The 15,685-nt window shown below is 43.9% G+C and overlaps 1 protein-coding gene across 1 annotated transcript; it reads right to left on the bottom strand.

The window, feature by feature from the left end:
- Positions 1–1,746: 1,746 nt before the first annotated feature.
- Positions 1,747–15,275, bottom strand: MEPE (matrix extracellular phosphoglycoprotein). Its single transcript, XM_060188604.1, has 4 exons — positions 15,242–15,275; positions 12,916–12,977; positions 7,789–7,842; positions 1,747–3,569 (listed from the first exon to the last, which is right to left on the bottom strand). The coding sequence occupies exons 2-4, from the start codon at positions 12,967–12,969 to the stop codon at positions 2,292–2,294; spliced, it is 1,386 nt and encodes a 461-aa protein (XP_060044587.1). The 5' UTR covers positions 12,970–12,977; positions 15,242–15,275; the 3' UTR covers positions 1,747–2,291.
- Positions 15,276–15,685: the final 410 nt, after the last annotated feature.

Below are 15,685 nucleotides of genomic sequence, written 5' to 3'. Positions count from 1 at the left end.
CTCCACCACTTCTGAAACTTCTCTCTTGCAAGTATGGACTGGAGGCTTGAACCCAAGTTTTCAAGTATATTGTTGTGGACACTCTACCAGGTGTGTCACAGCTCAGTCCCTGTTGACACTGCTTTGTTACCATTCGTGTTACATAAATCATTCAACTCAGTGATCTAGGAACTGTGCAGAACCATGCTTTGTGACTTTTGCTGTTTGGGGGACTCAGATCTTAAGAAAGAAAAAAAAACAACACAAACTTTTCTTTCATATATATGTGCATCTGTGCTTTGAGCGTGCACAGTTTCACCACTCTTGGGCTTTTTCATTAAAGTAGAGAGATACAGGGAGAGAGAGACAGAGACAGAGACACCTCAGCACTGCATTCCCCCCCAGGGCCTATGTGCTACTTTAATAGGGTGCTGGGACCCAAACAAGCACACACACCTTACCTGACCAGCTAACTCCAAGTCCTACACCTTCTCCTTTTCTTGGCTTTCCACCTGTCTCTCTCTCTCTCTCTCTCTCTCTCTCCATATATATTTTTCTCATTTTAAGTTAAAAAAATCTTTTATTCAACACCAGAAAGTGAGCCCCAGGCTTCCTGCATGTGTGATACCAACCAAGGGATCTCCTTGAGCCAAGTTTTTCAATCTTTCATTTTAGAGAGAACAGAGAGGGGCCGGGTGGTGGTGCACCTGGTTAAGCGCACACATTACAACGAGCAAGGAGCCAGGTTCAAGCACCCAGTTCCCACCTGTAAGGGGGAGGCTTCAGGAGTGGTGAAACAGTGCTGCAGGTGTCTCTCCGTCTCTCTCTCTTCATGTCCCCCTCTTCTCTCAAATTCTGTCTCAATTCAAAATAAATAAATATCTTTTAAGAATAGAACAGAGAGGCAGAGAGGAGGAAAGACATCATAGCACACTCCACCATTGATGCCCCTGTGCACAGCACAGAGGGAAAGGACCCAAGGACCCAGGGGCCTGAAGAGAGGAGCTCAGAGTTGCCTCCAGGGGGCGCTATTCTCCCAGCCCCTCCATAGACTCCCTGATCTGGCTGCTCACCAAGCCCTGCCCTTTGGGAGCCTGGAGAGGCATGGTCTCTTTTACCTCCTCTTCCAGTCCCCTCCCCTCTCCAGAGGATAGGCAGCACAGACTGGAAGCATGTATAGATGCTGAGAGATATCCTCTCACCAAGAGAATGCCAAGGAGCCTAGGGACCCTGTTAGCAACCGGGCCCCAGAGAAAATTTTAGAACAACAGGCACTTCTAGTGGTTTTGTTTGTTTGTTTGTTTGTTGTTTTGTTTTGCTTTGTTTTCGAGAGCTGCTCAGATCTGGTTTATGGTGGTGCTAGGAATTGAACCTGGGTCCTTAGAGCTTCTGGCATAAGAATCTGTTTGTATAACCATTATGCTGTCTCTCCAGCCCTTTTCCGGTGCTTTTTTTTTTTTTTTTTTTTAATGCAGGAAGGATTCCAGGACTTCTGCACCATAAATGTCACTAGCTCACGGTGGCTTCTTCCTGTAAAACTGCAATAAGAGACTTTGCAGACACATGATATAAAGAATGAAAGTATCGGATGGATAGGTGTCTGTTCCCTTGAATGTGGTGGGGGCTCGAACATGGGCCGCATAGATGCCCAACCAAGACACTATCTAAGTGAGCTGCTCACCAGCTCCGGGGCCCTCCTCCCTGCTGTCTTTGGAAAGAAGAGGCACAGACAGACATTGGACACTTCCAGATCATTTCATGACAGACTAGGGAGAGGGAGGCTGATTTATTTTCTCAACAAAGCAAACACAAGGTGGGGAGGGATGTTTGTAACATTCACTCATGATTGTTCAGGGATGCCTGTTCAAATATGATGTATAATGCAAATCCTTAGTGGGCTTTTTCCTTTATAGAAAATAAGGGCATTAAGTTCCATACTGTCACCATTAAGATAGTTCAAGTGTTCCCCGAAGCCCCCTATCCTGGCCTTCCCCTGCTCTGCCACCTGCTGGCTCCTGTTTTCCGTCAAGTCACAGATGACTACAGACTGACACCTCTATCCTGCTGAGAGTTTCTTTCTCTTTGAACCAACTCCTGGCACATGTGTGATTTCGCTGTTTTGCCTGGGACACTTCTTTCTTTTTATCCTGGGGGTGGTGGGAGTGAAGATAGAGCGACCACAGCACAGGGCTTCCTCTGTTGGCATGGACGCCTCCTATGTGGTGCCGGGGCTCGAACCTGGGCTGCATGCAAAGCAGGTGCCCTACCCAGTGAGTTCTCACCCCGGCCCTATGCTAGGGACTTTCAGTGGGCTAGTCACCCTCACTCTCACTCCAGCTGTCACTGCTAGATGACTCGCTGCTATCATACTTTCTAGGGTGGCTGAACCTGTTGGAATGGGGGATTCGGGAGCCCCAGGACCCTCTGTTCCGTGTGGAGTTGCTCTGTTTGTGGGGCACATAGTGACCCTTCCTGCCATGTGTCTCCACACTGGGGTCGTGGTGTGACAGGCCCTTCCCGGGGAAGCCCTCCTTGCCCTGGTTGGGTGCCCAGCTGCCGATAGAATGCTTTGCACCTTTGTGGCTGCCACCCTGGCCACGCTTGGGGATCTCATTATGAGTCTGGCCTGCACCCCGGCTGCTCTCTTTCCTCCTCTCTTTCTCAGTTGGGGAAGGGTAATGGAATTCCACTTGGCCTCGATGGGCATTCTGGCTGTCTGCACCCCCTCTGCTGCTCCCTGTCCCAGGCAGCCCCCCGAGGCTGGTGCTGCCCATGATGTCATTGCCATTGGCTGTGCCCAGCCCTTCCAGAGTGTGAGTGTCTTCTCCTTGTCCAGGGAGCTCATTATGAGGGGGGTCCCCCGAGTTCAGAGGGACAGTCCCAGCTACATCTGGGCCAGAAGGCTCTGTTTGAGTATTTGTATCTTCTAGGCCAGGGTCTGTGGCCTCTCCCTCACCAAGTTGGCCATCCCCACTGAAAGGAGAGGTGTCGTCCCCTCTGCCTTCAGGAGCTGAGTGACCACTGCCTTCAAAATCACTGGGGACCCACTTGACTTTGGGGAGCTGTTTCAGATACACAGGGCTGACTTCCATGTAGGGGATGCTTTGGGTTTTTATCGGGACATTCCAGGCAGTAGGGACTCTTTGGTGATTCTTCTTGTCTTCTGAGGGTGATGTAGCATAGTTTGCGTCTGTGGGGATCTGACTCTGAGTCTTCCTGGGTTTGCTCTCTCCTCCCAGGGACTCTGTGTGGGTCTCTGGCTGCCTTAGATGGTGTCTCTTAGCTCTCCTGAGGGTGGCACCATTTTCCTCATGGCCGGCAGCAAGGTCTCCACCATCAGTGCCACCGTCTGCATCAGCAGAGAGTATGCCGTGGGCATGCTCCTTGCTTCTGATCTGGTAGTTGTCACTCATCGTCTGTTCATTTTCAAAAAGACTTGAGGGTTTGCTGCTTTGGTGATGCTCATTGCTTCCAAAAGGAAGAATTTTCCTCTGTTTTTCCTGGATGACGTTTCCTTCACGCTCTGGTTCTCGACTTTTTCCCTTGTCAAAATGGTACAGCGCAGCATGGCCTGTGGTTTTCTCTTCCTGCTAAAGTATCAGTTTCAAGGTAAAGTTGTTATTTTATGTTAACTTTTTAAAAATCCACCAATTCTTAGTTTCTATAAGAAAAAGTACCACATACTTAGTCACACACACACACACACACACACACACACACACATATATATATATATATGTATATTTGTTGGTAAAGATGATTCCAAAATGACTGGGGTAGGTTAAGTGCCCCCCCCCCCCACTAACCTGTAGCCATTATTTTGTCTGTTTGTTTTACTATTAACTTTCAAAAGTGAATGCTGACTGGGCTTCTTCTCATCCCCAAATAGGAGCACTGTTCTACTTGGCCAACTGTCTGCTTGTCTACCTTTGTCTTTTTTCATTTTGGGGGAACTATGACATTGTTGATTCAGGAGTCACATACAAATCTCAAGACAGGGTTGATGGAAGTGCTTTTAATCCTTACAGGGCTACCCAACACGGAACTTGCCAAAGCTCCAACTCAAAGTATTCTTACAATATAACTGGAAATGACTGATTTAGGGCCTGCAAAATAGCTCACATGGATAGCGTGCTGCCTTGCCACATACACAACCCAGGTTCAAGCCTGGCTCTCACTGCACTAAGGGAAGTGGTGCCGTGGTGTCTTTCTCTTTTCTCTCTACCTCCTCCTCTGTCTTTCTATCTGAAGGATTCAACCTGAAGCAGTGAAGCCCCTGTGATGTCCAAAGAAATTAAATGATTAATTAATTATTTGTAGATGTTCTGATTTTATGCTCTGATGGTTTATATTGGAAAATATATTCTAAAAATAGTTGAGATTTCGTATGGGGGGAAGATAATAGAAACAACTTTAGAATGAGTAATTCTGGGGGAGCAGGTGGTGGCGCACCTGGTTAAGTGCTCACATTACCATACACAAGGACCTGGGTTCAAGCCCCTGCTCCCCCACCTGCAGGGGGGAAAGCTTCACAAGTGGTGAAGCACGGCTGCAGGTGTCTGTCTGTCTCTTTCCCTCTCTATCTCTACGCCTCCCCTCTAAATTTCTCTCTGTCTCTATCCAATAATAAATAAATAAATATGAAAAAAAAATGAGTAATTCTGGGTAAAAAGTATTTTTAAACACTGGATTTATTTTAGGACATCAAACCTGGAAAGATTTCTGAGGGCATCTGTGTTTTCTTTTGCTGATTCCTTTGTTCATTGACATTTTACCCTTTTTAATGCAACAGATGCATTGGGACATTAGTAGACTCTAGAGACACCATTTTATTTTATTCTGTTCTATTTTGAAATAGGAAATTTTGCTTTATAGTCAGTGCTTTTGATTCCTTTTCAAGCATTAGCATATCGGCTCATGAACTGAGGATATTTCACTTAAGGTGGAGCAGAGTATTTTACGAATGAAAACACAGCAGCTTCTAAACTGGGGGGGGGGGGGTTGTGCTGGGCCATCACGTCTGCATTTGCCTTGTTACATGCTTTTGGGTGTGCCACTGGCTATGACATGTGACACGGCCTCTGTGTCACCTCCTGAACTATTTCTCTAGCACCATACCTGGACTCGTGTTATTGTCATCTACTTGCTTGATTCCTATTCATTCTCCAGAAACCCTGATCACTTATTTCCATTATCAACTTTAGCCTAGCAATTGTTGTTTTGCTTTTTCGACTCTAAGTTTTAAGGTGTAGTTTGGGGGCTATTGCTCCTATAATACTTTTCTCATTCTGTTTTGGATTTGGGAAAGCTTTTTTTTGTTTGTTTGTTTTTTGCCAGCAGTGTTATTGCTGGGGCTCTATACCTGCAGGACTACACTATTCCTTTCTTCTTCTTCTTTATATAGAGGTGAGAAACAGATAACTGGAAAAAGAGAAAGAGGGACAGAAAAAAGGTAAAACACCTATAGCACTGTCCACTGCTCGTGAAGCTACCTCCCCTACAAGTGGGGACCAGAGGTTTGAACCTGGGTCCTCACTCATGTTAACTTTTGTTAACCAGTTAGTCTCTTGTTTCTTTTCTAACTCTAAGGCCCTGAGCAGAAGAATAAAGTTTTCTCAATTATTTTGTCTCATGCAGCATCCTGTACAAGAGGAAGCTCTTAACCTATTCAGTCACGACAAATAATTTTAAACTTATTTGAGGTGACAAGTAGGTTTAGATAGGTAGCCTTAGACATCTGAAGAACAATAAGCAAACAAACAACATTCTGATGAGACTAGCTACTACTTTTGGGGGGAAATGAAGCTAGATTTGGAAGGCGTAAATAGCCATTTTGCTGATGGCATTTTAAGCTGTTTCCAGCTCTTTGGCCAATGAATCTGGAAGAAGGGACTTAGTAAAAAGAATCATTGTTCCATCCCAGTGACAAAGCATTCATTCTCTCATCCAAGCATCTTGACATAGATGAAGTCATCTGTGGCACAAATTGAAGGGGCACAAATATGTCACTCTCTAGGGCCAGATGACTTCACTTCACCCTGTCATTAGAGCGTGTGGTAGAACAGGGGCAGAAAACCTCCTGAGAAAAGACCGAGCATTTCTCAGAAGCAGCATCGTAAAAGAACACTTGGACGCCTGGCCTCTTCCCAGCCCCACGCCTACACCAGCGGGCCCTGGAGTTCAGGAACACTGGGCCAGAGCGCAGGGCGGCTGGTCTGTGTCAGGATGACTCTGGAACACAGAGTTCCCTGGAACAGACACTGAGGAGCTCAGGCTGCTGGAGATGCGACGCGGAACACAAAGCCACCAACCACAGACTAGAGCAGCATAAGCAAGCCTATCTTCATAGCGCCCTCTGTTGGTAGACCTGAGTTTGACTCCTGACAAGAATAGCCACTCAGACTCAGTTTACCTTTGTCAATTTGGTTTTCCCAGATCACAGTGACATAAAAATATAATGTAAAGAATAATATAGTTGACTTAAGTCTATTATAATATGACTGACTTAAAAAAGATAATACACATGTTTTTCACAGTAGCCCTGGTATGTAAGCAACAAAGACACCTCCTTACATTATTGTGGACTTATTTATCTCTTATGAGATTTTCTGATTTTCCTTTTGAAAGGTCAAGACTTTTCTTTTTAAGCTTGGGTGAAGTCTTAATCCCCCTACCCCGAGAAATGGTAGTACTTCTTACAGCCACAGGAGGGCGCACAACAGCCTGCTCTTGAAAGATAGCCACCTGGTCCTCTAGGCTGTTTCTCTTGAATTCGTTCTCCCTAGTGCTCTCTCCCCCAGCGTGTACCCACTTTATCACCAACTCTCAGTGGATATATATCCAGTAAGGAGGAAGGGAGGACGGAGAGGCATCAGGAGAAAGGCAGATATGACAGCAGTCAGGTCAGAAGATAAATTGCGAATTTCTCAGGCACTTAAATGCATCTGGGCACTTACATTTGTACTTTTTTTTTTTTAACTTTATAATTTTCCATCTGTGATAAAGAACAGAAGATGCGGGGGGAGCTAGCATAATGGCTATGCAAAGAGACTTTCATGCCTGAAGCATCAAAGTTCCAGGTTCAATACCCTGCACCACCTAAGGTAGAGATGTGCAATGTTCTGGAAAAACAAACAGAAAATGTTAATTCTTAGGGTTTTTTTTTTTTTTTTTTTTGCAACTGCCAGAGGAAACCATGGTAGGCAGAAGAGCAAGCTGAAATTTGGTGACATAAAAAGGTATTTTTTGAATCGTGTGTGTGTGTGTGTGTGTGTGTGTGTGTGTGTGTGTGTGTAGCTAATTTTATAAACAGAATTACTCACTAAAACCCTGTCAGTAACTTTCTTCTCTTCCTTTTCTCCCTGGGCTATTGCTTTGTTCTCAAAAAAAAGTTCTGGGGATGGAAAACATTGTTTGCTCGTGGCAGCATCCCAGAGATTTTACTCATTTTTCTCTTTGAGGAAATAAATCATATTTATAGAGAAACAAAGTCTGCAGCAGGACTTTTCTTTATGACCCACTGTGAATTAGCTGCCAAAATTATATTGCATAATTTTGCATTTCCTCTTTATGTACACAAGAGCTTTACAACAGCTAGTCCTACTCTTACTGGGCTGGGGAGATAATGGTTATGCAAAAAGACTTTCATGCCTCAGGCTCTGAAGTCCCAGTTCAGTCCTCCGTAGTAAGCCAGAGCTGAGCATTGCTCTGGAGAAAACAGGCAACAAAACTCCTCTTACTGACTTTTCTTACTGAATTTTGCTTTTCACAGAGTAAAAACAGATTAATGAGAGAAGAATACTTGTTTACCTTCTGTTCTCCCACACAGTCTTGCTGAGTCTTCTTGATCTGTGGTTGAAATGTCTGAAGGGGAAAGAGAAACTTCACCATTTACTCTACTCATTGCTTCCCACAGTTGACATTCCATTTATTTTGTTTCCTCAGTGGGTGGTAGCACTCAACGTGGAAGATTACTTTAACCAGAGGATGGTCACAGCCCATCAACATTTGTTTCCTCTGACAAAAGTCAGTGCCTATGTTCTTCCTGCAGGGGGCACTCACTACCACCATCACTGGCTTACTGGCAGACAGGTGCTGGAGTTAACTTGGGTGCCAAGGTGGGGAGGACACACGATGTGAAGAAGCCTGGATGCCCTTGGGACCTGCTGTGAAGGAAGGCTTCCCTGGCTCACTGGGTTGTTAATTTGAATCAGAGTTCAGTGGGGTGGGTGTGCATTGGTTATGCTGCGCAGTTGCTGTGTGAGTTAGGGAGCCAGGCAAATCCACGTTGCATATGCCCCTGTGCTAATGGCTGCAGTAGTCACAGTAACCCACAGAGGCAATGACCTAAAGGCAGGTGACAGGCGAGAGAAGCTGTTGGATACACATACACAAATGTCCACATATTCTTTCATTAAAATAAGATGATGTTAGGCAGGGAAGATAACACAATGGTTATGCAAAAAGATTGTCGTACCTGAGGCTCTGAGGTCTGGGGTTCAGACCCTTACCCCATTGTAAGCTGAGTGATGCTCTTGAAGAAGAGGAAGAGGAGGAGGAGGAGGAAGAAGAAATTGGATCATAAAAAAAAAGTGATGAGAACTGGGGGGGGGGGATGGTAGCGCAGCGGGTTAAGCACACATGGTGCAAGGACCAGCAGGATCCCAGTTTGAGCCTCAGCTCCCCACCTTCAGGGGAGTAGCTTCACAAGCAGTGAAGCGGGTCTGTAGGTGTCTATCTTTCTCTGCCCATCTCTGTCTTCCCCTCCTCTCTCCATTTCTCTCTGTCCTATCCAACAATGACGACAACAATAACAACAACAATGATAAACAAGGGCAACAAAAGGGAAAAGGTGGTCTCCAGGAGCAGTGGAGTCACAGTGCAGACACCGAGCCCCAGCAATAACCGTGGAGGCAAAAAAAAAAAATGATGAGAACCAAGGTGACCTTGATGGAGGGGACCACAACCATGCTTCATGAACTGAAGGAAGAGAGTCACACAGTCCACACAAGGAGACCCAAGACCTCAGCGTCTCCACAGGAAGACGCTTGTGTGGACTGTGGGACTCTCTTCTCTCCAGGAAGAGAGTCCCACAGTCCACACAAGAAGGGACACTTCATGAGCAATGAAGCAGGTCCACAGGTCTGCAGGTGTCTTATCTTTCTCTCTCCCTCATTATCTCCCCCCCCCCTTAATTTCTCTCTGTCCTGTCAAATAAAAATAAAGTAGATTCATAGTGCTGGCACCTAGCCCTAGTGAGAACCCTGGTGGCAAAAAAATAAAAAGAAGACTTTCAGCTGATTATAATCTGTGTTACTTACTTACTTACTGTGGGACTCTCTTGCTGGAGAGAAGATAGTCCCACAGTCCACACAAGCGTCTTCCTGTGAAGACGCTGAGGTCTTGGGTCGCTACAAAAGCCTGTGGGGACCCTCCCATCACAGGGAGCTTTTCCAAACTAGCCAGGAGGCCCAGCACCAAAGCCTGCTGCCCCTCATTCTTGAGTAGAGCTGAGTCTCAAGACACCTCTGTCACCTCAAACTTGGACTCCTCTCCACCAGGGCCTCCTGCCTGTTGCCTGTCAGGCTGTCCCTTCTAGCTCCATCTTCACCTGTGGGCTGTGAGGTGCTGTGAGGTGGGCTGTGAGGTGCTGAACCCCACCCTGGGCTACCATGCCTCCAGCTTCATGTGCTGGACATGAATGTAACCGGTTAACTCCTCCCTCTAAACCTTGTTGGACCCAAGAACACACAGAGAAAAGTTGGCTTCCCCTCATATCTGCAGGTTGGAGGCTAGAAGCCTCCTATTCCACCCTTAACCTCTAAGGGTATATGAAAGAGGACTACAGGGAAACTACAGGAAGCATGAAAGTGATAGGAGCAGCTTTCAAGCAAATGAAAGGCAGTTTAGCATATCTGACATCTTCTTACAGATAACAACATACAAACACTTGCATGGAGTAGAAACATACTCGATGATGAAAAGGACAGATATAGAGAGTGTTAATGTAGTTCATTATAGAAATTGAAAATTATAGAAAAGTAACTTACAATAAAAGTCCTGCATGTGGGTAAATGCTAATGGAATTGCATGACACAAATCATTTCTTAATTCCCCCCCCCCCCATGTAAAAATGTTATGTTTTGAAGGGAACCAGGATGCCACATGAAAGTCTATCTCTTTGGCACAGGAATTATTCTGAGCTGGGAAAGCAACTTGGAAGCATTACACATGGGGCCAGGAAAAGAGCTCAGCATGCGAGCACAGGATTTGCATGGCTGCCTGAGACAAAGCGCTTTAGCACAGAGCTTGCAAGCATGAGGTCCTGAGTTCAATCCTTGGCACCCCACTGCACACCCCCAAGTTGGATGTGCTTACCTCTCTCACTCTAATTAACAATAAACTCTGTGCTGCAGAGATAGCTCAGAGATAGAGCATAGGATTTGCATGCCTGAGGAGCCAGAACCCCTGACACCGCCATTAACTAGAACCGAGCAGTGCTCTGCCTGGTCTCTCTACCTCTCTCATGAAAATAAATATATATATATTTCAATTTACTTTTTTATGTAGTAAATACAGACACCATTCCTGCACCCCTAGTACTTGCATAAAAGCAGGAAGTAAATTCTCTCTCTCTCTTTTTTTTTTTTAGAGCTAGACTCTCAGCAGTCTAGAATCTGCAGACAAGCCTTGTCAAATTAGCCCTTTTCTTCCTAGTCAGGGGAGATAAATACAGACTAGCCAGACCCAGTTGGACAGCCTGTGTCCCTTCATCTTATCAAAACTTCACAAATCTATTGTTTCTTTGCCTAAAAGTCTTCCTCTCCTGCTCACTTGTCCTGGCTTCTATTCCCATGTAAGGACCCCCAGGCACATGGAAACGTTTGATAAAATGTGTTTGCCTTTCTCTAAGTCCAGCTTAACCAGTTTAGTCTTCACACTGAGCCTGGCACTCACAGAGGGTCCAGAAACACTGTCTTTTCCTCTAGAACTTTAATTCAGATTTTAATTTCTAAAGAGGTTTAGGACATATATCTCCATGCACAAGGACCCAGGTTTGAGCCCCACCTCCTTCTCCCCACCCCACCACAAGTGGGGCACTTCATGAGCAGAGAAGCAGGTCTGCAGGTGTCAGGCTTTCTCCACCCTTCTATCTCCCTCACCCCTCAGTTTCTTTCTGTCCTGCCAAATAAAAAACAGAAAGATGGAAAAAATGGCCATCAGGAGCAATGGATTCACAGTGAGCCCCCACAATAACCCTGGTGGCAAAAAAATAAAAAATAACAAATAATTGATTTAACAAATTCAAACATCAAGGAGAAAACATTGTCACTGTGTTTAACCAGAATGACAAATGTCTTTGAATCTTGGCCTAGTCTCTTAGTGTTTTGGTTTTTTTTACTAAGGTACTACTGAGCATTGGCTTAGAGTGGTGCCAGAGATCGAACCTGGGACCTCAGAGTGTCAGACATGAAGGTCTATCGTGGAAACCCTTGTGCCATCTCCCTTCCACTGGCCTAGTTAGTTTCTTTCATTAGACTCATCAGAATTTGTACTTCTCCTTCTCTCCCACTTCCACCTGCTGGCTCTCTTGAACATGAACAAGGCCATGGGCTGAAGATTTTCTGGTTGCCCCTGGGAGGAAGCCTGGCATCATTTTTTGACTGGTGGTTACCGAATTAGCATTGATGTAACACATTTACTGGAACACAGTCAGGCAGTGCCTATTCTTTGGGATGTACAGCTCAAAATAGACTCAGCGTCACCTGGCAGGCTCGAGAAGACTTGGGAAGAACCACTCTCACTCCACCTTGCCTATAGCACTCCTTTGTAGCCTAACTGAGCCAGGTCACAAGGATGGGACCCCATAACTCCTGTTTTGAGCAGAATACCCCTCCCCCAGGGTTACCAGAAGCTGCACACCAACAAGGGACAAGTCTTTCACCTCTGCAGCTGTTCTGGGCAGATGGTGAGGCTTGTGCTGGCCAGCGGGTTAGCTAACTGGTCACCCACTCTCTTGAGGCCTGTATTTAAGACCATAGAATGACCTTTTGTTTCCATGATTCTCCAGCTAAAAAGGCTACCCTGAGAAGTCAGGATGCTTTCCAGACATTATCTAATGAACGCTGTGTCTGCACAGCAGAAAAATATCTGTAATGCTCAACATTTTCCCAAGATCCTCTGGTAACATCCTAAGCATACATCTGGGTGAGTCACAGGGAAGGAAAGCCAAGAAGGGGGTTAAGCGTGGGCTTACTTCTTCCCAGCCCTAGCCTCTGAGGAAGAGGAAGACATCCACACAGGGTTGGAGTGGCACAGGAATTACAGGAAAATTCTAGTTCCAGTTGCTTTGCCATCTGTTTACAATGCTTAGTTGGTTAGCCTCAAACCATGGGACTCAAACTCTTGCTGTTTCTAGTAAAATATTGAGAAGTTCTTTTGAAATTGCTCTACTTTGAGTCCCTGAGTATCAGCATCAGCTGATCCAAAGAACTGACTGGCTATTGGCTTCTCAGAAAGGCTCTTTGGTATTTTTTCTTTCAAAGACAATGTGGTAGAAGCTTGTAATTCACACAAGTTTACAAATGTCCTCCTGGGTAAGTAGCAGACACTTGTGTCAAGTGTTGGGTGCTTGCTGTTTGCTCAGTTACCTTATTGTAGCTGAACTAGGCAAGTGTTACTCATTTTTTCTTCCTGCGAAATTTCATTTCTTTTCATTCTCTTCTATCTTTGAACTCAGGGAATGTTGTTTGATTAGGCTGTTGTCTCAGGGTGCAATTTCACACCTTCTCAAATAGCATGCCAGCTAACCTTGCCCATCACCAGAATGCCATCTTCCTCCACCAGGGGGCAGTGCTGAGAATTCAGCTATTGAAAAGAAAAACCTACAGCTAGCAGGAGAGGATACCACAGAGAATTGAGTAAATGTATGCTTACTGGTGCTGCCCAGGCCAGAGTGAAAAGTAGTAGTCCCAGACAGACAACTTGCATCTTTAGCTCTGTGAAAATAAAAGCAATATTTTACCCTATAGACCTGTTTACTATGAACAGGGACAGCTACAAGGACAAATAAAACACAAAGACATATGCGGACACCCTTTCATTTCCCTTTTTTAAAAAAAAAGGGGTGTGTGTGTGGGGGGTGGTCATGAGGAGACAGCATAGTGGGTCTGCAAATGACTTGCAAGCTTGAGGCTCTGAGGTCCCAGGCAGGTTCAATCACCAGCACCACCATCAACCAGAGCTGAGTAGTACTCTGGTCTCTCTCTGCATCTTTCTGTCTGTATCTCTCATTAAAAAGAAATAATATAATAAAATAAAAATATTTTAAAAATCCTCTGTATTGTTGATATATATCCAAGTATGGATACCTTGATATAAGAGCATTTAGTTTTGAAAAAAAGGTAATAGGTCTGCTTTAGGTATATTCTAGAGGGCCCATGACTTTTCTATTTTTTTTTTATTTTAGGGTAAGGGTGAAAATTATTCATTGTGTTATAAAAACAATAAAATCAGTTGATAAAAGTGAATTTTACAGGCATATTTATCTGTCCTGTTATCAACTCAAAGTTTTGTCTTTCAACATTAGAGATGACATATATAAGTTTTGTGACATATATTCTATATTATAATAATGACATCATTTTAGTATGACACTTCATAACTTTTTACCCTTTTCTTTTTTTGTTGTTATTCATTTAGTTTTGGCAGAGCACCACTCAGCCCTGGATAGCAGTGGTGCCAAGGATTGAACCTGGAAACTCTCACTTGCAAGATTTGTATGCTATCTCCGTTCTACCTCCCCAGTCCCAACTTGTAACTCTTTAAATGAGGTTTTCCAGGGTAACTGTCTCCTCTGTGGGGAAGGAAATTTTTTCTGCTACCAGGTTACTGTCCGGTAAATATTTTCATATTTATTAGCCATTATCTGAGCTACTAGCCATTCCAGGATGGAGGGGGAAGAAATCTACATAGTTGTTATACATAACATTGCATGAATACTAAAAATGAGCCATATACTTAAAAATTTTATGTACATATTCAATTATTTGAGAGCCACAAAAACTTTAGGAGTTTGAGGGCACTGCCATTCCTGCTATATAGATGAGGAATAGATGTACAAAATCAAGTTATGTTGCCCTAGAAATTCCAAGTGTCAAGGATAGAACTGGGCCCCATCATCCAGGCAATGTAGCCAGACAGTCTGGTTATTATTATTATTATTATATTTGAGTTGCTTTATTTCAATGAGAGTGAGATACTAAGAGATGCAGAGCAAGAGAGCAGAACACTGCTCACTCAGCTTTCAGCCTGTGTTCTTAAGACTACAGCATCTTAAACACACTTATATTCTTTCTTTAATCTTAATACAGAAAATCAGACATGTAGTTGGCTTACCAAAAATCATAATTTATATTGGGTCTAACAAGACTATTTTAAATGTTATCATCTGGCTATGAATCAAAGTATACTTATACATATTAAGAGAAATTTGCAATCTCATTGAAAACCAAGAAGACACTAGACTGAAAAATGCAACATCAGCATAACTTTTGTCTACTAATCTGGGGTTTTGTGCACAGTAAATATTACCTATCACACAAACATTTAGTAACCAAAGTGAGAATAAAGAAAGATATTCTACCATTTGAGATTACTGGAGTTAAAGAACTTTGAATGGGAGAAGGCAGTCTAAGTGGTATAATCTTTAAACACTTCAAGGTAAAGCCTTTCACTTGGAGAAATAGGTATCCCCATTAAGTCCATTCTATATCCTAGGAAATTCTCTAGTATGTTAATGAGAACACAAGGACTTTAATTCCCCCTTTCAGCATTTGCAACTCAACATGAGACAGTCATTATCAACTATATCCATGTTGATCAGTAGAAATGTCAGCATATATAAAGATTTGCAAGTATGAATTTGATAAGATTTATCATTCTTTTGTTCTGGAACTGAAAATATGCAGCAAAATTAGGAGGGTTGAGTTATTATGAATATTGGTAGGCCTGACAGAGAGAAAGCTGTTACAAAATCACTTGTAGTCAATTTTAGTAAATGACTTCTAGGTCTAGGTAACCCACTTTCTATTTCATAAGACATAGAACACGGTCCATAGAACACGGTGTGCTCAAAGGAGGACACTCTGCATTTATATTACCGGGAGAAACCGTCCCCTCACCTGGAGTGTGCATCTTGAGAGTACAAACAGTTACACTACCAAGCTAGCTGCTATGAAGAGCTGTAAGAAAGCCACATTACCTGGTATCTTTTACCTTCAGGACATCTGGCTTCCTCTGCAGGATTAATGGTTTCTGGGTAATTTTGCTGGAATTTAAAGTTGGTTGAAGTCCCCAGTGACCAATCAGCACGGGCTCACTTTGCACCAGCACAATTTGTTACCCGTGCCCACAGATAACCACAGGGGGCAAAGTCATTCTAATCTAAAAATGTTCTTGTGGTGGGAAGCTGCTATCATGTGTTCCAGAAAGTGGGATAAGCAGAAAATATAAATACCTCAGTTGGGCAGATCATGTTGTCAGATAATTGATATTGATCTCCCAACTATTAATCAAGACTGACCAAAGAACACATTTATAAATGGAAAACATTTTCAACCATCCTTTTGAGGAGACAGTTGGCGACTTCCATTTTTTTTTCTTTTTCCTGAATGAAATTCATCAATATTTCACAGAATTGTGTCAG

The sequence above is a fragment of the Erinaceus europaeus genome, chromosome 3, assembly GCF_950295315.1.
Source record: "Erinaceus europaeus chromosome 3, mEriEur2.1, whole genome shotgun sequence".
Classification (NCBI taxonomy): Eukaryota; Metazoa; Chordata; class Mammalia; order Eulipotyphla; family Erinaceidae; genus Erinaceus; species Erinaceus europaeus.
Note: the sequence above shows the minus strand (reverse complement) of the source record. Positions and strands in the feature narration are given on the sequence as shown.